The sequence below is a fragment of the Neolamprologus brichardi genome, chromosome 3 (genome assembly GCF_056152115.1).
Source record: "Neolamprologus brichardi isolate AB-2024 chromosome 3, ASM5615211v1, whole genome shotgun sequence".
NCBI lineage: Eukaryota > Metazoa > Chordata > Actinopteri > Cichliformes > Cichlidae > Neolamprologus > Neolamprologus brichardi.
In genome coordinates, this window is record NC_142106.1 from 46314820 (window position 1) to 46338219 (window position 23400).

Here is a 23400-nt window from a genome sequence, read left to right on the forward strand (position 1 = left end):
ATTTAAAAAATAGCCTTCAGTAAAGACTGGAGCATATTTTAGTAATTGACTGCTGGTGTTCCCACTGATGAAGGTGCATTCTATCCACACAAACAAACAGACTTTATCTTGGAAAAGGTCAGGGAATTCCTCTTGGTCATATTTTCCCCATGTTTGTAAGTCAGTGGCTTCTCGGGAGGTGACGGGAATCAGAGGGTCATCTCTGTCCCCGCCGGCTCCTGTGTGGAAACAGCGCGCTTCCTTCTGTTAGCCCTTTGATGGCTCCCTTCCCCTCCCTCCTTCCCTGCACCACGGCTGCCGTTTGTTTGAACACCAACCTCCTAAAGTCAACTACCGACACCCCATCCCACCTTCCTCCCTCTTTACCCCACATACACACACACTGAGCAAAACCCCTCCCTCCTCACAGTGCGCTGAGTCAACGCTTGTGCAGGAAGGATGCAGTTGTTTTCGTGGTCCCGGCTCTGCACTGCTTGGTCGGCTGTGTTTGGGGGTGGGGGTAAGAGAGGCGGCTGCATTTACACGACAAAGGGGACTGTTTAAAAAAAAATAGAGGCAGGAGGAAGAGGAAAGGGGGCTGGATGAACAGTCAGGGCCAAGTGTGCCAGCTACTCTGAACACAACGCAAGCCCATGATAACAATCACCTCTCTCACTTTTCCACAAACCTGTACTGTCTTGCACTTTTATCTGATTAAATACCAGGAGACTGCAAAGCTGTGTCTTTCAGGCTGCTTGAGTCACCGGTTGGCAGATGCACAGCATCCAAGGTAAACTGCACAATAGAAAATGCAGAGAATTCCAAAGTGCAAGAGTTGGAACTACAAAGGATGTACTCCACGCCCACGAAGGTAAAAAAAATTCAGTGGAGGGCTTTTGAAATATTAGTAAGTGTACTTTGGTTTTGCCTTTAAGCCGATATTGAATATGGAAGGAACCTTCAAGCTCTCAATTCCAATGCAGAAATCAAACCAATACAAGTACCATTTTAATTGAAATATGAACTTTATTTTACATACAAAATAAAAAGAATGTTAAAAGTTTACAATACAGTGCCAACTGTCTGTTTGCGACCATTTCATACTGAGACTGACACATAAACGGGCGCCCCAACTCTGCTTCCAATCAACACATTTAAAAGAATCTAAAAAGGGGAGGAAAACAGCCAGGATAAAGGAGCAAGTTACTCAAAATTGGAGGAGAGGCCAGAACAGAAATGAGAGAGGACAATAGAAGGGGGGAAAAAAGCTTTTAAAAACAAACATATGGTCCAAGAGTCACAGTATACTTCAGATGGGCAATTTAAGGGTATTAAATGGTCGAGTAAAGTAATAATAATAATAACAAGATCCAATTGCCAAAGTAACAGACCTCTGCCAGGGTCATGAACAACAAATAATCCAACTCATTAACCTGCTGATATGATTGACTTCAGAGCTGTGGAGGTTTACAGTTCTCTTGATAAAAACGTGACTTAAAAATAGAAACTCATTGAAGGGGAGGGGGGGAGAGAAAAAAAGAGGTGTAGCTAGTTAATGTATAGTAAAAAATACACCTGCTTCCTTATTTATGTTACAGCCGGACAATTGGGCTGCGAGTTGTGACAAAGCCGGGAAGTAGAGCTCAGAGCTTAAAAGCTGTATATCACAGCCAATCTATAACATAGTCATAACACTTCAGCAGTGAGACACCAACCTTCCCGACGATCATCTTCCCAATACTGTGCTGTTGCCTTGAAAGAAAGCTTCAACAACTACTATGTACGGATTCTTTCAGCCAACCTGAGGATCTGAGTGACGACGACTGATATGTTCAGGTCTACAACAGGAAACTGAGGGGAAAAAAAGTTCCCAAAAGAAAAGAGAAAGAAAAGAAAAAGCTGCGAGGCCCAAGCTTGTTGTGCCTGCAAAAACGGCGACGACCACCATTTGTCCTAGTCAAAAATCGAGCGACTGACTTGTTAAAAAAGATCCTCGTTGGATTCTTCTCTACAATAAAACAAAAATTTCTTTATAAAAAAAAAAAGAAGAAGAAGAAAAAGAAAATTAAAACATAATGTACAGGCTTTGTGTCTCTCGCGGTGGTGGTGGCTCTTATAGCTGGCCGCCAAGGGCGTTTTGGTCAGCAGGCTGCAATGAAGAGTCTCTCTCTCCTCTGCTTACAGCAGCTGCCAGAAAAACAACTTAAGAATTTGAAAAATAACATTGACTGTGTGTCTGTGTGTGTGTGTTAGAAGAGAATGAGAGAGTGTGTGAGCGGAGTGCTGAGAACGAGCTAAGAGTCATAGTCTTCGTCGTCGTCGTCGTCCCCGTTCTTGTGCGGTGCAGGGACTGTGGGAGGTGGTGCCATGCTCATCATGGAGGCGTGTGGGGCGAAGGCCACGGTGCCCGGAGGTTGCGTCGGAGCCATGTTGCCCATTGGGACCATGTTGGCCATGTGCATATACTGAGGGGGGGTGTTGGAGCTGTGGGGGCACAGGAACAGGTGTTAACCTCTGAGGAGTCGTGTCCATTTTATGCACAAACCACCTTTTAAATTTAAACATTATTAGTCAAATTAACTGTGCACTAAAAATAATGGACTATTTTAGAGTTAAGTATCCAAAATGAATCCTGATATTTACAGGGAACTTGGGGCCAGCAAAGGTTTGTCTATCGATTCTAGTAGGAAAACAGCGCCCTCTTCCTGTTTTTGGCATAATTTCAGCCACCAGATTTCTCTCTCTTAACAGGCTACAGTAATAGTCATATATAAATATGCCTTTATGTGCTCTTAATGTGAGGCAATATAACTTTTTGAAAGAGAAAAAACTTTGCTTGTCTGGAGATTTTCTTACAAATGAAAAGTCAAAATGGCAGCACCTTCATGGGAGGCACAACGAAAACAGAGAGCAGCAGCTGAAAGATTATGCAAAGTAAATTGAGTGTTTATTTCTTAAGAGATCAGACAGCTTTGAACTCGATTTGCCGCTGATTTAATTACTGACCAATTACTGCTTCTTCAGACAAGTCTTAAAATGCCATCCCAGTCAAGTGAAGAACCTAGCCTGGTGCCAGACGGAGCTCTCTGGAGAGTATTTTGAGAAGCTGCTGATCTACTGGGCTTTTCCTGCACAATTCTCTCTGAGTTTAGAAACAATTAGAAGCTGTCCAGTTTGCAGGCAGTTCACTGGACGAAAATGTCTTGTCCAGAGGATAATGGGCAGACTGCTTTGAGCTGATAAGAAGCAACAAGAGCTCAAATAACCACTCGTTATTTGAGCGGAAATCTCTGAATGCACAACACATCGAACCTTGAAGCAGAAGGGCTCCAGCAGAAGACCACACCAGGTGCTGTCAGCTAGAAAGAGGAAACTGAGACTACACTTCACACAGGCTCAACAAAATTGTACAATACAAATGGAAAAACGTTGCCCAGTCTGATCAGTCTTGATTTCTGCTGTGATATTTGGATAGCAGAGTCAGAATTTGGTGTAAACAACATGAAAGCATCCTGCCTTGTATCAGAAGTTCGTTCTGGTGCCACTGTTGTATGGGTGTATGGGTATTATATTGTGCACCTTAGTACCAACTGAGCGTCATTACTAGAGTATTGTTACTAAGCATGTCCATCCCTTTATGTTCACAGCGTACCCATTTCTGATGGCTGCTTCCAGCAGAACAACGCAGCATGTCACAAAGCTCAAATCATCTCAAACCGGATCCTTGAACATGACAATGAGTCCAGTGTACTCAAATGGCCTCTACAGTCACCGCCAGTGGATGTGGGGGAATGGAAGATCACAGATATAGAGCCAAATCTGCAAAGTCGGTATCATTCTTTGATGTCAGTATGGACTAAAATCTTAAGAATGCTTCCAGCATTTTGATGAATCTATGCCACAAAGCATTTAGACTGATCTGAAGGAAAAATGGGGCCCAACCCAGTCATTGATACCTAACAAACTGGCATGTGAGTGTAGAGTTGTATATGAGGGGAGGTCACATTGGGTTTTGAATATTATTATATCTGCTTGTAACAGTGGAATAATGGAATACAGCAATAGAAAACACTTTGAACAGTACTGCAGACATCTCAGACTCCACAAGCCTCTTAATTTTATTCTGTGCTGGCAAATTTGACCAAATTAATAAAGACTGAAATAACACATTTCCTACATTCTTGGTTACTTTTCCAAGTATGCTATATGGTTATTTACTGTTTTTATTACCATTTTCAATATCATAATCTCAGTTCTCAAGTAAACTCAGCGTCACAAAGAGCGATTTGCTCTTCAAGCTCTGTAATCAGCAGACTGCAGAACAGTGTAACCCTAACTGCACCGAGTGAATGGTTGAAGCACAAGTCTCGTGATTTGGCTAGTGGGAAAAGCCTCACACGTCAGGTCCCTGCTGATCATTTCCCAAATTCATATCGATGGAATTTTTGAATTGTTGTTCCATGTTTAGATGAGTCTTCTGTTTTTATAATGATTTTATCAGTTGATATAAGAATCAAGTTAAAGCGCTAATTCTGCCAGCTGTGATGTCTCACAGTGTGTAGATAAATTGCTGAAAGTGTGCTAGTACAGAATAAATGGGGACAGCAGTCTGAAGAGGTTTGAATGCTCAGAATAGTGAAAACTAGAGATGTACTGTATAAATGCCAGTCCACACCACTCCATGTTGTTCCAAAGCAGAGCTCACTCAGGGTGCCAGACCCAACTTGTTTAGTTTATTCTGTAACGTGTAGGTATGTAAACATGTTTATGTTGGACTAAATGTGCCTAAGTAACTACTTGCATCTTTTGCTGTATTGGTTTGCCCTCTTGTGGGCATCATGTAGTGTTTGAATGGCTCAAATGTGTGTGGGTTGTTTATAATGATTCAGCAGTTCTCATGAACTCTATGCCATTTTCTGGGCTTCTAAATCACTTTACATCTTGGTATCAGAGAGTCTGTTTTGCAGAGGGAAGAGCAGTGCAAGAGCTTAAAAAAAAAACAACACGCCCTCCCTCTCTCCGAGTCTGCAGTCTGGGAGGATATTTCCAGACACATCGTCTCATGTGGATCTGGACACAAACCTGTGGAACCTGGATGGAGCCTGCAGATGTGTGCTAGACTGAGAGCCGTCCTCGTCGTCCCCGTCTGTCTCGCTGTCTTCGCTGTCGTCCTGTTTCCATCACAAGGAAGACAACAGTGACTCGTCTCCCCTCATACAGACAAACACAGTAGACAGGTTCAGGCCTCTACATGCAAATCATCTCACACCTCCTGCTCCGACTCTGTTCCAGATAACTTCTTGTCCTTGCCTTTGGCGCCAGCACCTCCGTTTTTGCGACCAGACCCTGGTTTTCGACCTCTGAGGAAGAAAAAAAATAACCGTGTAAGGAAATGTGATAGCAGGTCCTACTTTAAAGTTTCAAAAGAATGTTTACGAGACAACACATGAAACAGAACGTACACTTGGGCTACTGTGGACGAGGGAACTAGAAATCAATTGTTTAACTTAGTGCACAAAAATGTTTTAAATGAAAAACAGTAGCTAATGTGGCTTTTTTTTAAAGCAGAAATCCTCTCCTTGCAACTTTAAGTTAACTCCAGAGTAGAACAGTGTGACGCATACTGCTGGTGGAAATTACTCTGAGGCACTTGCTGACACCAAATGTCTAAACATTACAAGTTTTACGACCACTTTGAATTGAATATGAATCCAATCAGCCGCAGTCTGCAGAGAAAAGCCTTCTCTTACTCATTTAATTCATGTCTAATTCCTCGCCAAGCTCTCTGCTACAAATTAGCTGCGGTGCCGGCGTCTGATCTGACAGTCAATACTGCATTTTCTTGTCTACAATTCCTCAATAATTAATTTTTGCTCTGGCCAGTTCGTTCATTTTCTTCTGTTATTTTTGGGGAGATAATCTAGAATCACAAAACTAAAGGAACACGGGAGTACGGTAACACTGCAAGGATTATAGACCAATTTACAGCAGTGCTCATTTCCAGAAGAGGAAAAGATAACGTACACAGATTCTGTCTGTTCGTGGAGCGAATCGTTTTTAGTTTAAACCGATGTGCGTGTGTGCACTTATCAGAGCTGACTGAATTACAAACTGCTTAATGAAATAAGTCCAAATTATCTGCAGCTGGATTGGCTGCCTCATATCACCCTGGAGTGTTTTCATCGTGTATGTGAAATACTCTTTCCATTTCAAAGCATCATGACTCTTTCTCTACGTGTTTGGGTGTCTGTGTGAGCGAATGTTACCTCCGTGGGACTTTCTCTCCTCCCCCCTCGGTGTGGTTCTCTTCCCCCTCTCCCTGCATGTCTGGCACCGCCGCAACCAGGTCTTTTAAAAAATCAAACTGCTGCTCCAGCTCAATGCACTGCTTTCTGTGAATAAATATGAACAGTTTTCTCCTCAGCCTTACTTGCCAAGTGAAATATAAGCTTTTATCAAAAAGACAGCAAGCTTAATGGTGGTACAAACTCATTTTAGCAACACATACAGTCTGAGTCACAGGGAAAGATTGTTTTGGCGGGCTGTCTTACTCAGGCCAGAAATACTTTCAGATACAAGGGATTCAGCAATGTGCTGCAAATGTGCTCCACAGAACTATCAGGCTCCCACCACACAGTAAATCACGCTGTGTAACAGAATGCCATTTTTTTTGTAAAGACAGCTCATAATGATTTTCCTTACTCATTTATCTTTTTGCAATGTGTAGGGTTAGTCCTTGTCAGTTCATCAAATGCTTTCCCACCTCACCATCTTACCTGAAAAAACATTCCAGGTGGAGGATACACATCCTAAATAGGAATCGTGGAAAATTTCAGGTTCCGGCTGTCATTAGCTTTCTTAAAAATATTTCAAAGGATGATGGTAGGGCTGTTTTTAGACTGTTTTTAGCCAACATCATTTTTGAGGGGCGACTTTAAAATGACATTATCTACTTTAAAGTGTTTTAGGCAATTTTTTCTTAGGAAGATGAGAAAGAAAACCATCACAAGCTTTACTTAAAAAGTCAATTTCGTACATGTTGTCATGTAAAAACAATATTATGCTAGGGAATTATTCAAAAACACTCCTATTTTCAACATTTCACTGAGGATTACTTTTTGAGTAAACTAATGACTGAAGTCCTGAAATTTTGCACAATTCCCATTTTGTGAAATTTGATTAAATGAGATGAAAGAACTGTTAAATGTACTGTTAAAACTAATCAGAAGAAAACTGACTTAAAAGAAGTATATTGTGTATGTTATGAATAATCGTTATTTTTAAATGTGAATCAAGCAAAGCTATTTAGTAAAGTCCAAGAATGAAATTATCGAGCTGAAAGTTCATCATGAGTTCACTTTAAAAATAAACAAAATAAAGGCCTGACAGCATTTCAGCTACACTCATTAAAAACAAATACAATTCTATATAAACAACTTTTCCCCTTTTCTTCAACTACCTCTTTCTGGCTATAATATACCAGTGATCTGAACAGCAGATGGCTTTGCCTTCCTAAGAAGTTCATCTCCAACACAGTGCAACACAGACATGGCTCTCAATGAAGACAAACACAGAACTTACAGATGTGCCGTTGTCATTGTCTTTGCATTCCTAGATTGGGTGACTTGACAAGCCTTTGTAAGCAAGGACTCCAAAAAAAGCTCCAGTGCTCTTGCTGATATCTTGGATAAGGGAAGTACAGTGAAGCAGTGGCGTGTTTGTACTTTAAAATCATCAAACTATCAAACATGCAATAATAGACAACTTGACACAACAATACAACAGACTGAGGAAGCATTTTTCTCTAATTATTAATCAGTCTTTTACAATTTATAATTCAAGACAGAACTTGCACAGTGACGACTGCAGGCAGGAAGGATACATATAATAACAGGCACTGCTGCAGCCACTTTGCCTATTTCTTCATCTGTCTGCATAATCTTCTTAATCCTTGCCTGAAATGAGAAAAGGTCGATTTTTATGCATGTGTCTACAGCAACGCTTCAAATTTTCTTTCTCTTAAAAAACAACAACAAACATTTTCAGTGAAAACGCGCTGAAATTCGGGGACAACCTAGTAAAGAGTTTGCAGTACAGCACATCGAATAACGTGAGGTCCCCACAAAGTAACTGCAATCATTACTATTACACTACTCACGTAGTGTGAGGATTGTAGATACATTATCCAGCTTATTACAATAAAGAATGGATTTATCCACATTTATTTACGTGCCGTTAAGCCTAGCTTGAGATGCTAAAAACAACGTCAATTAGTAGACCAACTTAAATAGCACGCCTGCTATGTGTGTACACCACCAACTAATGACATACAGGGGATGTTTGGTCACTAATTTCATGACATCAACTACTTTTCACTAAGGCATGTGCTTTGTATGCTAAATGGTTTGGGAGTGTTAGATGGCTTGTACGCTCTCTAAGCAACAAAAGAGGCCGAATTCCACTTAAGCTAGTTACAGAACTTAGCTTTCCATGTTACACTTTGCTAACGTTAGCTTGCTTTGACACCGGCTCAGCACAGTTTAAACTTACCGGAGGAAATCTGGCGTTGTATTTCTTCTTTTTGCTGGGCATAATTAAATTACCTGGGTGGCTAAACTAAAATAAAATACAATATATGCTATATTCGTATTCTATTTCATACAGAAATTCGCCTCCACCGCGCACACACCAGATAGTGGTGGCTATCCGGCTAACTAGTTAGCACATCGTCTTCGTCACTCGTTCCTCGGTGCGGTCAGTTTGTTTCCGCAGGGTCTCCGTGCCGTCAGGTTGGAGCGCATGTCGTTCCGCAAATGCAAAGAAAAGAAATACTTTTATTTAACCATAGTAATGGAACCTGTTTATTTTTAACAAAATACAAATGTGGGAAACTTACATATTTGACTTGTACACATACCGAGGAACATGCAAGTTTTTTAAAAGTCGCTGAATCTAGTACAGCATAACTTATGTTTAAAATTATGTTATAGCAAAACGTAAAAATATATATTTATATCACGTGTTACATACGGTCGAATTTGTGGACGAGGTACGTAATTTAATTTATGTATAAATAATTATTAGTTAAACTCCCAGCCACCTGAATGGATTTTGGCTCTTAGATACAGAGGAGCTGCTGCGCTTATGCGGAAGATCAACACTGAACAACAAACTTCGACATCTACGGCTAGAGTAAGCCTTTATGTTCAAAGTTTAACATCGACGTGCGACTATTTACGTTTTGAATGGGGAAACTGTGAATGTTAAAGCGTCAGTTGTATTCAACAGCTGGCTAGAAATGGCTAGCCAGGACGAGTGTGTACATTTATAAAGACGACTAGCTTGTCGGCTAGCTACAACAATGCTAGCAGTCAGAAAGCTGTTCTGCGTGTTCTTTGACATGTCAGCTGTAGGCGGTATACTGGGGTCGATAGCAGCTTTAGTGTAAAACTGAATCAGTGGTAGAGATACGCTAACTTTCGCTGTTGTAGCAGGCTAGCTAGTAGCATTCATAAGCAATTCAGCTGTCCACTTCTGTCGAAGTTTGGCAGGGTTGTAAGCTAATAAATAACAGCAAAAGGGTTGTAAGCTAACACAGAGGCTAAACCAGTGGTTTTTATACAAATAATAACTGCATTCTTCAACTCAACAGGCAGGCTTAAGAACTTGTTTACTCGTGTAACTGCTATACCATTATGGAGGAAGAAGAGGGCCCTGTTGATGGCGAGATGAGGACCCCCTTTGCTGCAGAGACCTATGCTGCTGAAGCCATGGCTGCAGACATGGACCCCTGGATTGTTTTTGACTCTAGAAGAACTCCCAGATCCGAGTTTGATGGCTGGTTGGAGAGTAACAGGCCCTCCCAAGTGTCCAGATTTGGAGACGAGGAGGGTGGCGTCAGCCCTGTGGGGTGGATTGCTGTGGTGGGCCCAAACCACTGCCCCAGTGGTGCGGATGTCACAGGACTCCAGGAGAGTTGGGAGAAACTTTTGGCGAGTTCCCGGCCCGTCACCTTCCAGACAGTGAGGGAGCTGGCCCTGAACCATAGGGTACTCTCAGGCAAGTGGCTTATGCACTTGGACACTGGTTTCAAGTTGGACCACGCTTGGGAATGTGTGGCAAGAGCAGCCCTAGATGGTAAGATCTCACTCGTTAAAGTCAGCCCATTTGACCGCAAGGCAGAGGGCAAGCAGGTCATTTGTGCCTATAACCAGAACTTCACTGATGAGAATGAGGTCATGAGGCTGGATTCGGTCATTCGTGCCACAGGGGTCAAATGCCCTCTCTCCTACAAGCCAGATGTGTATACATACCTGGGAATCTATCGGAACAACCGCTGGAATGTTTGCCCCACCATATACGAGAGCAAGTTCGACCTGGAGTGTGTGCCCAGGCGTTCCCACATCATCAACAAAGTTACCAATCTTGAGGTAACATAAGCCACTCAGACCAAGAGAGGAGTTTTGCTGTAACAGTATGTGAAGAGGTGCGTGATGATCCCAGGAGATGGGTTGGACAGTACAGTCCTCTGACTGCAACTATTTAGAACATCATTGGTTGAACTCCGATCACAAGTTCATCCTTTTCTCTTTTTTTGGAAAAAAAAAAAAAAAATCCAAAACACTAAATTTGTCTCTTCTTTTTGTGTTGTAAAATTTTCTGAATGACCTGAAACACTTTCAGATTCTTTATTTTGTATTGAAAATATTGTATACAAGAATAGTAGTACTAACAAGATTCTAACAGGCTCGAGTGACGGGAAGAACACTAACATCCTTGATTTGTATGCACATTTTCAGAAGATCCACTGAAGCACTCCTTGTTGCCATTTTACATTTGTCTCTTGCGTTCGGCTTTTTTTCCCCCCTTTGTACTGTATAACAGTTACAGAGTTGCAAAGTAAAATACTCTTTTGAAAATCGTCTTTATATGTTGTGGTATTTATTGCCAAAACAGTGTTTTGTATGTTGACAAAGTCTCATTCCAAAAAAAAAAAAAAGCACAATTATACTACGATCCACTTTCATAATACACGTAAAAACATAATTACATTTCAGTAAAGCACCTTACTGCAGAGTATAGCAAGTCTGAAACAGCTGAGTTAAAATGCAACCATTACTGATAAAATAAGTGTAGAAAAACTGATTACAGAGCAGTGGAAACTATTACCACATAAAAAGCACAATCTCTAGTATAAGCACATATATAGTAATGTTGCTTGTTTGATAAATGTACACCTTCATTTTGTTTCCAAGACATTCAGATAGTTTGTGTTAACCTTCAGAAAACAATGGTGCAATCCAAAGAGATTATTTTTTAAAAAATGGACATAATCTGTGTAGACTTACCTCTAGATCTGATTACATATATATGAACCCTTTTGTATAAAGACAAAAAAAGAGACAAAAGCTGCACATTTTTGTGGCCACAGCTACCAAAATTGTTCAAATGACAATACAAAAACATGCTTAACATGTTCCAAAAATAATCACCACACCGGATACCTTTATCAAAGTACCCATGCTGTCTGTCTTCTTAAAACATTCGCTGGAGAATCTGTCTCCACCATCAATATGCTGACAGTGACCTAAACGTTTAGTCACAGATGCTGGACATGGGTTTCACAGGGCATGAAATCTGATCACCTACATTATGGGTTTTGCAATTTATCAGACAAACTATATGACTGGGCAAGGCGTCAGACTGAATACCATAAAGTCATTGCTGGTATTTTAAGAAATGTGTCCACAGTGAGCAGTGCTGCTACATTCGGTCTCCTCTGCTTACTTCCTTTTTTGCCTTACAATAATAAAGAAGTTTTAGTCCTGATGGCCACAGGGGAAGATACAATTGGTCTTTGGGAAAATGAAAGAAACTTTAAGTCGGGTGTCCTGACACAAACCCAGCTTGGCTTCCACTGTTAAAAATGGAAATAAGACGGTCCTCATCTGCAGACATCAACTCATCGAAGTCTTCGAGCATTTGGTTGTTATTGGGTCTGCTGTCTGTCATGATTTCGTTCTGGAGCAGATGCACAATGCTGTTGGGGTAATTCATCCAAGTGCTTCCTGGGTTGCTGGCAGGGTCAGAAGTGTTCTGAGATGCTGCACTAGTCTGGGCAGCGGTAGAGGAGCCCGAAGGGCCAGTCGGCTGACATGAAGGATGATTTACACCAACAAGCGGGGGGTTCAGAAGATCCTCTAAGTCATCCATGTTGAGGCTGTCCAGGTTGACTGGGACCTGGCCTTCAGTGAAGCTAGGGAAATCTGGGATATCGTCATCCACAAGTGGTGGTTCTCCCCGGAACTGAGTGCTCTGGAGGGCGAAGGAGTTGCTTGTCTGTGAAGAGGCCAAGTTTACTTGAGAAGCTGAGGGCTCCTGCTGGGTGATAGTCGAGGAAATGTTGGGGAAGAATTCATGAAGATCTGACAGGTTGACTGTTGAGTAGTCCTGATTGGAAGTGGAAGTGATGGTAGAGGAGACAGTGGCCGGTGATGGGTTCATTGAAAAGCTAGACACTGGGTTTGCTTTTGGTTGGGAGCCCAGGGCTGTCATCTTCCACTGGTTGGTAGGAGCTGCTGACATGTTGGAGGCTTCTACCTTTGTCTGCTCAGAAAATAGCTGGCCTGGTTGGAAGGAGTATTGGGGATGTGATTTTGCCCCAGTGGGACCAGTGGGCACCACAGCTGCTGCAAACACAAGCAAGTGATTTGAGAACTCACTGCAGAAAATCCTTCTCACATATTTCACATACACAAAGTTCACCGCTAATGACTCAACTGCTTTAAGACAGGAAGACGAGGAGATTGAAACTAACACCAATCTAAATTACTGTTTTATTATTTAGAGTATTATTTATTATAAGCGGACATTAACTATCATCAAATTACATTTGCCAAGCATGACAATTTTTGAATGAATCCATTTGTTAGTTGGTGTAAAAGATATCAGGAAGTAAAGTAAAATGTCTTCAAATGAGTTCAAATAAGGAAGGAACATCTGCAACAGACTCACCAGCTTGTTGGTTCAGTAATGGAGGCTTGGCTGTCAGCTTTCTCCTTGATGGGTTTAGGTGCTGTCTATCTTGTGGAGTGGTCACTGAAATGTCAGAAGACGTCTTTATAATACCGTGCTTAACAACAGTGTAACCATTATCCAATTATACTATGCTCAGCTGACAGAAAAAAATCTTATTAACCTACCACTAGATAGCAAGGGCCCTAGCTTCAGGTTCTGGAACATATCTCCTGTCCGCTTTCTCTTCTCACTCAGCCTGTATTCATCTGCCAGGGTGGAAATGATAAAGAAGTTAAATTTGAGCAAAGATGCACATATTCAGCACATTTTCTGCATATAATATATTTTACCTGGATCTGATGGCAGGTACTGGAAGTCCATTGGCTCACTGACTTCTCGGTCAGAGGGCCGCCGGAGCTGCATCTTGACTCTCACTGGCTCAGTGAGGTTAGTGTCACGGTAGGGCGGAGTGCGAAACACAATGGCCACCTGCCTGTGGACATCAGCTTGGGAGAAAGTGCCCTTCCCCTCCCAAGAGTCTTGGAAGAAACGCACCTCGATGTCCTCTGCAGGGAAACAGAAAATGGCAAATGTAACAACATACTGCAGCTGGTGATGAACTCAAAAAGAATAATCAGATAATCGGGCACTAACTCGCCGGCTTCGGTGCAAAAGCAGCTCTGATGTTTTTGATTAACAGAGAAAAGACCCCGGGGGTGTTACATCACATTTGCTGCTACGCAACACTCAAGTTTAACAACAACTTAGAAGGCTCGCAGCCAGCTTCAGTTGTTAAACTTCAACCAAAAGGGTTTAATGTTCAAAGCAGATATGTGGCAGCTCCGCTCGTTGTGAAAGTAGCTGTGTGACAGGCTCCCAGAGTCAGCAGGACCAAGAGATGAACTAGTACAAAATTCAGCCTTCTCACAATCTTTTTTTTCGCAATGATGCAATTTGTATCCAGTTTAAGATGTATCAAATGATACTCAGGGGAGCACCCACATCCAAAATACAAAGCATATATGCGTGCCATGATCAAACAACAGCAGATAAGTGAGGGAAGAAAAAAAAAAGGCTTTTATAATGAGCATAAAGTGATCACTTTAAAAGAAACTGTTGTACAGAAACTTGAGAAAATAACTGGAAAAGAATGAGAAGAAGAAGAAAGCTTTAACTCAGTACAAAAACAGATTAGGTGACTGCTTTTCATTGTGTTACCCACAGCAGCTTCCGTGAGATGCAATGAAATCCCACATGTGGAACAAAGGCACAGTCTGAACCCAGAGGTTTCTGAAGTGCATACGTGATGCTTCAGTCAACTTTTTTTTTTTTTAAATTTCCATCATCACCTACAGCAGTTTCCTAACAGCTAACATTAGCACTCCTTTGGAGTCATCTTTGTGTCCACCTAAATCAAGTCCTTGTCACTACTTTTCTCTCATTGCCGCTGAGACCTGTTGCGGCTGAAAACAACCTCAGTGAGTTCAAAGTTTGCAGACAGGAAAAACCAACACACAATAAAATAATTCCTCTGATCATTTTTGGAGACTGTATACCAAGGTAGAGCATACAGCCCGATCCGGAGGGGAGGTGTGGGAAGCCAGATCGAGCGCCCCCTTCCGGCTCTCCTCTCTGCTCTCTCCTATCTTGTCTCTTTTGTCTTACTTCTCTCTATCACCTTTTCTATCCCTTTGAAGAAGTGAGGCTCCATAAATGCTAAGGAGGTAAGTATTATTTCTCAGTTGCAGTGAATAGTTAGGAGAAAATAAACTGTTGAAAACTAAACAGAAGAAAGAATAAGAGAAATAACAATAAACCAGTGACACACTCCGGGACCTGATCAACCCTGGCAGGGCCTCCTTGGATTAAGGTGTCTAGTGATAATGGCCGAAACACACGATGAATCCAAGGTCCACTACTGACAATGTGTCCCAAATCTTAATATGATCATTTAGATCAGATCTCTAATCCCCCCAAAAATGTCAGATTAGCTTGGGTAAAAGATCGAAAGTTTCCTCATAACAGCCATCCCTCAAGATTCTCACCATTTAACGCAATGCATTATCGGGGACTACAACATCTAGTCCTTTTACTGAATTAGCAAGTTACACCTTTCCCATTTAAGACAGTCGTTTGATGAATTATTAAAGTGTAACTGTAGTGTATTATAGTGCAATATCTTGATTAATGTGACTTTAAAGTCTATTAATGGGAAGCAGTGACTAGCAAATAGAATGATCTGGTTCCAAAGAATTCATAAAACATAGGATATAGCACTACATGCTATATTACAATATTAAATCAATAACATAAATAACATAACAACAGCTGGTAGAGTTGCTGGTGTTACTTTCATTATGAGAAAAGTGCTTCATCAATTGACTTTCAAGACCGAGCCGTTATTTATCTTTCCTTGTCTACAGTTAGCCCAGACAAATTTCAGTTTCCATATGTCTGACATTAGCCAACATTAATTAGCAGTCAGTGTGCAGTCATTCAAGAATATTCTCAATGATTGTACAGTGCGCAGTGTTGTTGACTGCGCTGTCTACCATCTATAAGCTTAATGTTCACTACATGTTTACTTAGAATATCTAAGTCACAGCATGCCAAAGAAGACGTAGGAGTAACACACATGGTCAAAGAGACTAGTAAATATTTTTAGTACAGGTGACCTGTATTATAATGTTCAAACAATTTCTGTGTTTATTGCCTGAGGCTTCGAGTATAGACATATCAGTATTGGCATATTTGACCTACGTATGTTCATTAAGTGGCAGCTTTGTTGGCTCTGGCATCAGCCAGCAGCCTATTCTGTATTTGAACAACAACAAAAATGATATCACTGTGTAAACTCACTGCTCTGGACAAACACAATCGTGTTATTCCTTAGTTGTTTCTCTGAAGTGGAATCTGTCAGATAATTTGGCAACCGGAAAGGCAGTGGTAGAAGTAAAACTTCCAGATAAAAAAAGCCTTTTTAAAAAACATTTTAGGGGAATGAGGGTAAAGCTGATTTAGTTAATCTGGAAAGAACAGATTTTTTCCGTGTGACCAGTCGATTGGTTAAGAAATACAGAAGATTTTATTTGAATAAGAGATCCTGACATTGACTCTAAGAAGACACAGTGTTGTTCTACTTGAGGTTGGCTAACCACGTGTGTCCAGTAAAAAAGTGGACTTGCTTTAACTTAAAGGGGAAATGAGCACTGAAAGCCTCAGTATGTCTCTCTAACACGTGTTTGTAAGTTGCATTATGATATAGGACGGCTCAGTTTAGTGTGTAATGCCAGGTAGTCTGCCTTTTTTAAGCTTTTTTAATATATCCATTACATGCATAATTAGCACATCTGCTGTTTTGAAGAAGGAAACTAAGCCATGACAGCTGCTGTAAAAAATGGAAACCCAGTCACCTCATATAGTATACTTTATTAAGTGAGTGAGTCACGCTTCTATTTTGAGACCACTTGCTTCTAACTTCTTCTCTTCTCACACAATCTTCTGTGGGTGTAAAGGACTTACACCGTTTCCGCTCTACGTGTATTGGAAGTTTTACATCTGCTTACTCAGTCCTGAGTTCTATTTATGGATTATTCAGTCTGAAAGTGTAGGTTTAGTTGTGCTGTGTGCCGCGGTGCTCTTTCGGTATCTGTACAGTAACACTGTACCTTTTTGCACTTTGTCACACAGCAGAAAGATTTCATCCCCTCCTTTGCAGCTTCCAGAGTTGCGGTTGACTCTGCAGATCTTTAGCTCTGCTGTGTTTGGAGCCCCTGCAAGACAGAACAAAAGCCTTTATGTGCCGATGAACACGATAGTAGTGCAACACTTAAATATCACACACATGCTAAACGCACAGTGAGGCCCGCTCTGGCTGGCACTTCGATACCTGGGTGGCTAACGTCTCCGTTTTATTTGGCTTGCTTTGTCTACTTTTGTAGAAAGTGAAATTAAACTTTTCAGCCGTTTGGAGAAACACACAGATGTATGTATTTGATCCACAAGTGAGTCTGTGGTGATGTCTATTTCTTGTAAATACCTTCAAACTGAGAGGAAACATTAATTTGCAAAGAGGAACAGAGAATCACTGAGGGCATGGAAGGCTGCAGGACATTTGGAAGTTTTATAGTCGTGATTATACGTGTGAACGTGCTGGTACAGAGAGCTCAAACTGATACTCGTCTCTCTACAATGGTACAGTACTTACTATAAGCACCTCTTACCTTATATTATTAACATATAAGAAATATGTATATCAGCTAATTTGGTGCATATGCATTTCTGTTCACGTCTGCTGTGTTCAACTCACTGTTGTCATAGATGGGCTGTGACACCACAGGCTCCAGAGGATAGAGCTCCCCTGTAGAGAGAGTGATGGAGGCCTGGAAGCAAAGCCGGACTGAATTTAGGTCAAACTCTTCCTCCCACACCTTAGCCTCGGGAACTGTGTCCAAGAAAGAGAAGGAAAAGGGCGTGGTACGCAACACACAATAAAACACTCAAGCAAACCACTGCATCCTGTCATACTACTTTTCAGCACACAGCCACCACCCGCTATCGTCTCAGTAACAAACATGAAGTAGAATTTGCTTAGTGTTGTTGATAAGAGTTGACCATACAGAAGTTAACGCATAGCTGTTGCATGAGAAGAAGTCAGTAATCCAAATTAAGCACATGATTACAATTATCCTCCAAAATGATGTTATCATATCCTTTAAGGACAAAGGTAGTTAAAATAAACAATCACTAAAATCTGTGGTGGAGACTCATCTCTAACTACGGCCACTTACTGTTAAATGGGTTATTGTTTGTCTGCAGTCTACAAGTGATGGCCTCATTAACATCCTTCTTCTTCACACATTGTATACCCAGGTTCTGAAAACTGAAAGGACAAAAACACAAAACAACTTTTTAGACATTTAGCAACACAGTTCATGCAATGATCTTTTGACCCAGTTTACTTTTTCTGTTAACAAACATTGCACTGCTACTTCCTGAAGTATTTGCTGTTCTTGACTTCTACCCCATATCTTCCCTTATTCTGGCTGCACTAATGACTGTGTTTGAACTGCTTGTGTCCAGTACCTGCATTATACCTGCATTATAACCTAACCTAATTATTATTATTATTATTATTATTATTATTATCATTATTATTATTATTGTTGTTGTTGTTGTTGTTAGTCACAGTCAAATATAGTTTAACAATTAAAAAAAGTTGTTCCTGGCATACAGATGTTTTATGTACTTTTCTGGGTTATTTAACATGATGTTTTATTAATTTCGACTCCAGGGAGACTGTAATTAGAAACAACAGTGTAACAGTTTCCCTTTTATAACTCGTGTGGTGATCTAGAGCAATGATCAGGGTATAAACTGTTCAGTGTGAAAAACAATTGCCTAACATAAGCACATGCAATTGCTCATGTTGAATCACAGTGCACACATCTGTCTGCAGTACAAGCTGATTTGTTTGACCTTTGTCACTGTTTCAATGAAGACAGAAAAAAACTGTCATGTCTTGCCAGGTATATGGGTTCAGTAGGTTTCAACATATCTTATCAGTCAGTATTTCCACTTCAGAACCAAATTGGGAATGATTTGGGGGTTTTTCCAACTTGTGGAAATTTTGTTCTGGTTGTAATACAGAGGAAATGTTAACTCTTTTGTACTAAAAAAAAGTATTCTGTTAAATTTTTGCTCATCTAGACACCAAGCAAGGTGACAGTACACACGTCATTTTCCAGAACCGATCAAGGGCTAATCTAGGTCAGTCACTGCAAAACTCCACTTTGCATTAGCCTGAAACTGTAGTTTTCATCGAGACACCGTAGCGCTCTGTATTGCTTTTTTTCCCTTTTCCCTTTAGGTTTCTCTGAAGTGTCTGATTTTATCTTTACATACAAACCAGTCCTACCTGTGTATCCGTCTCTCCTGCAGGTCAGCCTCATAGTAGCCATGTTTGCAGTCTTTTCCAACCAGCTCATGAGGATGAGGCTTGTATGGTGCGTTCTTTGTCACCAATGAGATGCGAACACGCAGGGGGCCGCTGTAGTTGTGCACCTGTCCATAAAAAAACAGAGTTTTACTGATAGAAGGTTCAGCCATAAGGGCACCTGCATTGTCTACAGCTTAAACAAACTCACTGCATGCAACTTGCAGAGAAGAATTACAGGTTCTGATACACAAACGTTCGTCTGATGACCAACTGGTGGTGCTGTTCATTTTAGGGTCTATGACTAAGTTATTTGCAATGCTTCACCCCATTAATTCAAGTTAACAAACTGGACATCTCAACTATGTTTATAGTACTGATGCCTTCTAGGACATTTTTAATATTGTCCTAATATTGTCCTAGTGCCGGTCGGACAGGTCCATTCTTCAGTTTGGGTTTATGACTTTGTACTAACAGATGCACCTTGCAAACCAAGCTTGTTAGTGTCAGCTGATAACATCACTCCATTCTTTCATAGTCCAGAATTAATTTTGCTGATATTGTAGGAAAAATGTTTTCTTCTGGAAATTACAAAAAAATAAAAAATTAAATAAATAAATAAATAAATATATATATATATATATATATATATATATATATATATATATATATATATATATATATATATATATATATTTTTTTTTTTTTTTTTTTTTTTAATTTTATTTTTTTTTTTGGGGGGGGGGGGGGGGTTGGGTTTTTTTTTTTTTTTTTACAATGAGGGGAAGCAGAGAATTTCTACCAACAACCACCTACAAGCAGCTGCTTCTTATGCACACGTGTACATTCTGTTGTGATTTAACTAAACTTCTAACGTCTGATTCTCCTTATCCTAGAAAAAAATTAGCATTTTTGAATAATATTGGATTTCTTTCTTGCTTCATCCATCACGCATACACAGTCTGTGTTCCTAACGTTCAACAGGAAAAACAGATGTTTCAGCTGGAGAAAGCATTTTTTCAGCACCGACCTTCTCCACCATAAATGTACAGTTGACGTACATGAGTCACTGTGGAAACAGTTGCTGTGGTTGCATGCACCCGTTTTACCTAAATCTTCACCAATGTGTATATTATCTGTAATGGAAATGATATTTAATGAATCGTCGCTAAAACGCATCAGTAAGTTGTGCCAGCTCACCTTGATTGCTGGGTGCGTCTTAGTGGTGTCATTGCTTTTTTCTCCGGGAATGCTGCCAGCAGACCGTCCCTCACACTTGTACCTAAATCTCATCCCCCTTTGCTTTGGCTGCTCGATAATCTCTATGTAGGGAGCTGTTGAGGAAAGCAAAGGCATTGTGTCATTGTGAAATACTGCTTTACTTGTGTCAGTGTGTCAACACAGACAGCCTCATCGATCGTCACTACACCCGAGGGTAGAAATGTTTACTCATGAAATCGCTGCAGAGAACATCAGTAATTCTTTTTAAAAAAGGAAAGTGCGCTTACCCTGGTTGAGCGGGGTAAGGCTCCATCCATATCCAGCTGTGGTGAACAGAAACAAGAGAGGAATTTAACCAACTTATTGAGGAAAAACTGCAGGTTTTCCATCTACGACTTACACGAGGAAGCATGCAATGGTGGTGGAGATGACAAAAATAACAGAAAACAGATTTGTTGCATATTTGTGGTTTAGTCAGAGTTTGTCATTTGTGGTGAGGTCAGGGTGGAATTCTACAGGAGAGTGTAGCGTCCAACGGGGTCGAAGGACGCCTAAATACAAGGGCCTCCCAGCTAAATATAATCTCTGGTTGTCATAAACCACTTGCCTGCAAAGCTACCGAGAAGAAGACGACGTGCAGAAAAAGGCAAACAATGACAGGCAGGGCTTTTAATATTGGTGTCAGGTTACCAGCTTTGTTGCTGGAAGCCTTTAGTGCAGGGTGCACTCCAGTTTCAGGCAGTAAGTAAGGTGTGACACTGCGTGAGTCGATCAAAGCTCCACCCATCAACAGGCAGGAAAGGTTCAGTTCAAAAGCTTGAGTAGAGTCCTTTCCATGCTGTAACATGTTCGCTTTCTAGCATTAGCTCAAAGACATTAATCTTGCTTTTTAGGTTCTGATCATACCTAAAATGCCAGAATAATACTGAATGAAGAGGCTGTGTAAAGCCCCAAAGTGAAGACTAAAAATAACAAACAAACAAACAAAAGTTGGATGACATGAGTCTGTAATGACTGCATTTTGACCACTTATGTGAAAGACAGCCTTTTCTACTTACTGAGTCTGGATGATGTGAAAGTGAAAGCACATACCCACAATGACCGAAAGATCATTAATGACTGAATTAAGAGCATCACAGCTGAGGCCTTCGATACTGTTGCTAGAATCACTTTCATTTTTACTGACCGAACAAAGGGACATACTTTTATGATGCTCAGTCAGATGTTGGCTGTTTGTCGTGCCAATATCGACAACCAAGACAGAGATAAGTGACACTTATCAACAAACATAATCTATTTTAAGGTTTATAACATTTGCATAAAGTGTGGCGGCACTCTAAACATAGGAAGTCAACAGAACTCCATTATAAACTCTCGTTTCTTTATGGTTTAGCCTAAAGGCAAAGGCATATATGGAAGAAAATAGAAACGGGGGCGGCTGTGAAATCTTCACAGTATCTGCATACACGTGTTCCCCTGAACACAGAGCTTATTGCCACAATTTCCTATCGGAACCGTTTTTGTCAATTAAAGCCGGAGTGGGCGGTTGCTAAACGCGTCGCCCAATTAAATACGTCTTTTTTTATTGAAAAGAACATTATACGGTGGTTTTAACCAGGCCGAATTTAAAATACACTATTCACTGTGACTGACAAGCTTTTGAGAGCGTGATTCACAAAAAATATTTCCACTTACAAACAGAAAAACATTAAATGGCGAGAGTTCTGAACGAAGTTTCAGTGGCTGGAAGGAAATCTCTCAAGTGGACAAACCCCACAGGCCTCTTGGCAGCGCGAGACTTGTTTGGTTCGCTCCGCTCGTGCCAGTTGAGTTGTCCACACGCTGAGAAATTCATTCAGTTAAACATCAAGTTTCTCTCGGCTATCTCACATGTAAGCGATAAACCAAAGTTAAGTCAAACTTCTGTCTGTACGGTAGCTTACTATCCGGGAACAGACTCCTCCTGTTGGCGCAAAACCCAATGATAGCGGGGCTTTCCCTTGTGCGCAAAACAACTCCCTATACAGTTTCGCCTCCCGTGTCTGAGATGAGTAAATAAAAGCAGCTCCACTTACGGTCCATGGCTGTGTCCAAGTCCAGCTCACGCTCCTCGATATCCCCCGCTGTTTCTCAATAATTTGTATCTTATTTTAAGCCAAAAAAGAGCAGGAAACACGGCACTACAGACTCCACGAAGTTCTTGACAGAGCCGCTCTGTCGCCTCCTTCGCTCCACCTACGTCTGTGTACGAGAGTGTACAGTTAGTAAAGCCGCAGACATAGTTACGTTCATGCTCACGGGTTTTCCGGTAAGGAACATCTATTTGGGAAGCGTTGTGCTGCAACTTTGTTGTGAAACACGCATCTCGCCAAGTTGCAGCAACTGCACAATACGTGCTTCATTCTCTTCATTGCGATGTCTTTTTCTCACACAGTAGGCATTGTTTTTGTGCCACGTTTATTACAAATGCAGCATCTGAAATTGGATAACCTTTCCCTGATAACGCCTTTTATTTACTACTTAGGAAGCTACTAGCTTTATCCCCAAATGTTGAATTAATTAATCGAATTTATAGTGAACTAAAAAAAATCAAAACATGGGTAATTTTCAAGATAACGGAAATAGGTGTGAACAGAACAATAACTTGGTTTATTTTTTATTTTTTAAAGCCAGCCACTGCCTTTACCAAGTCTCCAAAATTAACAATAGTTTGTTTTCATGGTTTTCACGCTTTTTCACATTAGTATAGCAGCAATTGTGCGTTACTTATTTTAAGACTTTTGTCTAGTTGCAAGGGACAAGCAATTGCGCATAAAAAACTGCATACTTTTATTTTGAAGAGGGAAAATTGCGTCGTGTCCGGCGCTGTGGCTAGCTTGATCTAGTTGCAGACCTTTGCCTTCTCTCTGCAGTGCAACTTGCCTCCACCCACTCAAAACAGTGCGGAAATACCCAGTGACGCACTTGAAAGAAACTGAAAAATAAGTGAGTGGGAGAGGCAATAACATAACTCTTGGCTTTAGTCATAACCTGGAAGAGTCTTAAGATTAAGATCCAACTCACTTTTTTTCCTGTCTGTCGGTTCTCGGGCTTTTCTCTCTGTAAACAGACACAACATATAGATCCTGAGTTTACCAGTTTCAGTGTTTTTCAGGCCAGTCCTTCACACACGGTCTTTCTTTACACGTTTCTGGTCTGCTGGTTGCACTAGAAATCATTGCCTACTTAATAAAGTGTGATAATAGTGA

General features: G+C 40.9%; 3 protein-coding genes across 5 annotated transcripts; 1 reads left to right on the forward strand and 2 right to left on the reverse strand.

The window, feature by feature from the left end:
- Window positions 1-985: 985 nt before the first annotated feature.
- drap1 (DR1-associated protein 1 (negative cofactor 2 alpha)) lies at window positions 986-8783 on the reverse strand. Its single transcript, XM_006809917.3, has 7 exons — window positions 8530-8783; window positions 7862-7934; window positions 7561-7654; window positions 6246-6371; window positions 5249-5339; window positions 5062-5150; window positions 986-2463 (listed from the first exon to the last, which is right to left on the reverse strand). Exons 1-7 carry the CDS (start codon window positions 8569-8571, stop codon window positions 2274-2276), a joined length of 705 nt encoding a protein of 234 aa, XP_006809980.1. The 5' UTR covers window positions 8572-8783; the 3' UTR covers window positions 986-2273.
- On the forward strand, window positions 8734-10898 carry c3h11orf68 (chromosome 3 C11orf68 homolog). 2 transcript variants are annotated; one of them, XM_006809914.3, is made up of 3 exons: window positions 8734-9028; window positions 9102-9171; window positions 9632-10898. In XM_006809914.3, the coding sequence occupies exon 3, from the start codon at window positions 9675-9677 to the stop codon at window positions 10416-10418; it is 744 nt and encodes a 247-aa protein (XP_006809977.1). In that variant the 5' UTR covers window positions 8734-9028; window positions 9102-9171; window positions 9632-9674; the 3' UTR covers window positions 10419-10898. The 2 variants fall into 2 exon arrangements, with proteins under 2 accessions (XP_006809977.1, XP_087693872.1); XM_087837746.1 differs by having other exon boundaries at window positions 8734-9171.
- On the reverse strand, window positions 10665-22390 carry rela (RELA proto-oncogene, NF-kB subunit a). 2 transcript variants are annotated; one of them, XM_006809916.3, is made up of 11 exons: window positions 22228-22390; window positions 20440-20475; window positions 20132-20265; window positions 18914-19059; window positions 17787-17878; window positions 17306-17440; window positions 16665-16769; window positions 13347-13562; window positions 13182-13262; window positions 12994-13077; window positions 10665-12665 (listed from the first exon to the last, which is right to left on the reverse strand). In XM_006809916.3, the coding sequence occupies exons 1-11, from the start codon at window positions 22232-22234 to the stop codon at window positions 11857-11859; spliced, it is 1845 nt and encodes a 614-aa protein (XP_006809979.1). In that variant the 5' UTR covers window positions 22235-22390; the 3' UTR covers window positions 10665-11856. The 2 variants fall into 2 exon arrangements, with proteins under 2 accessions (XP_006809979.1, XP_006809978.1); XM_006809915.3 differs by having other exon boundaries at window positions 10665-12668.
- Window positions 22391-23400: the final 1010 nt, after the last annotated feature.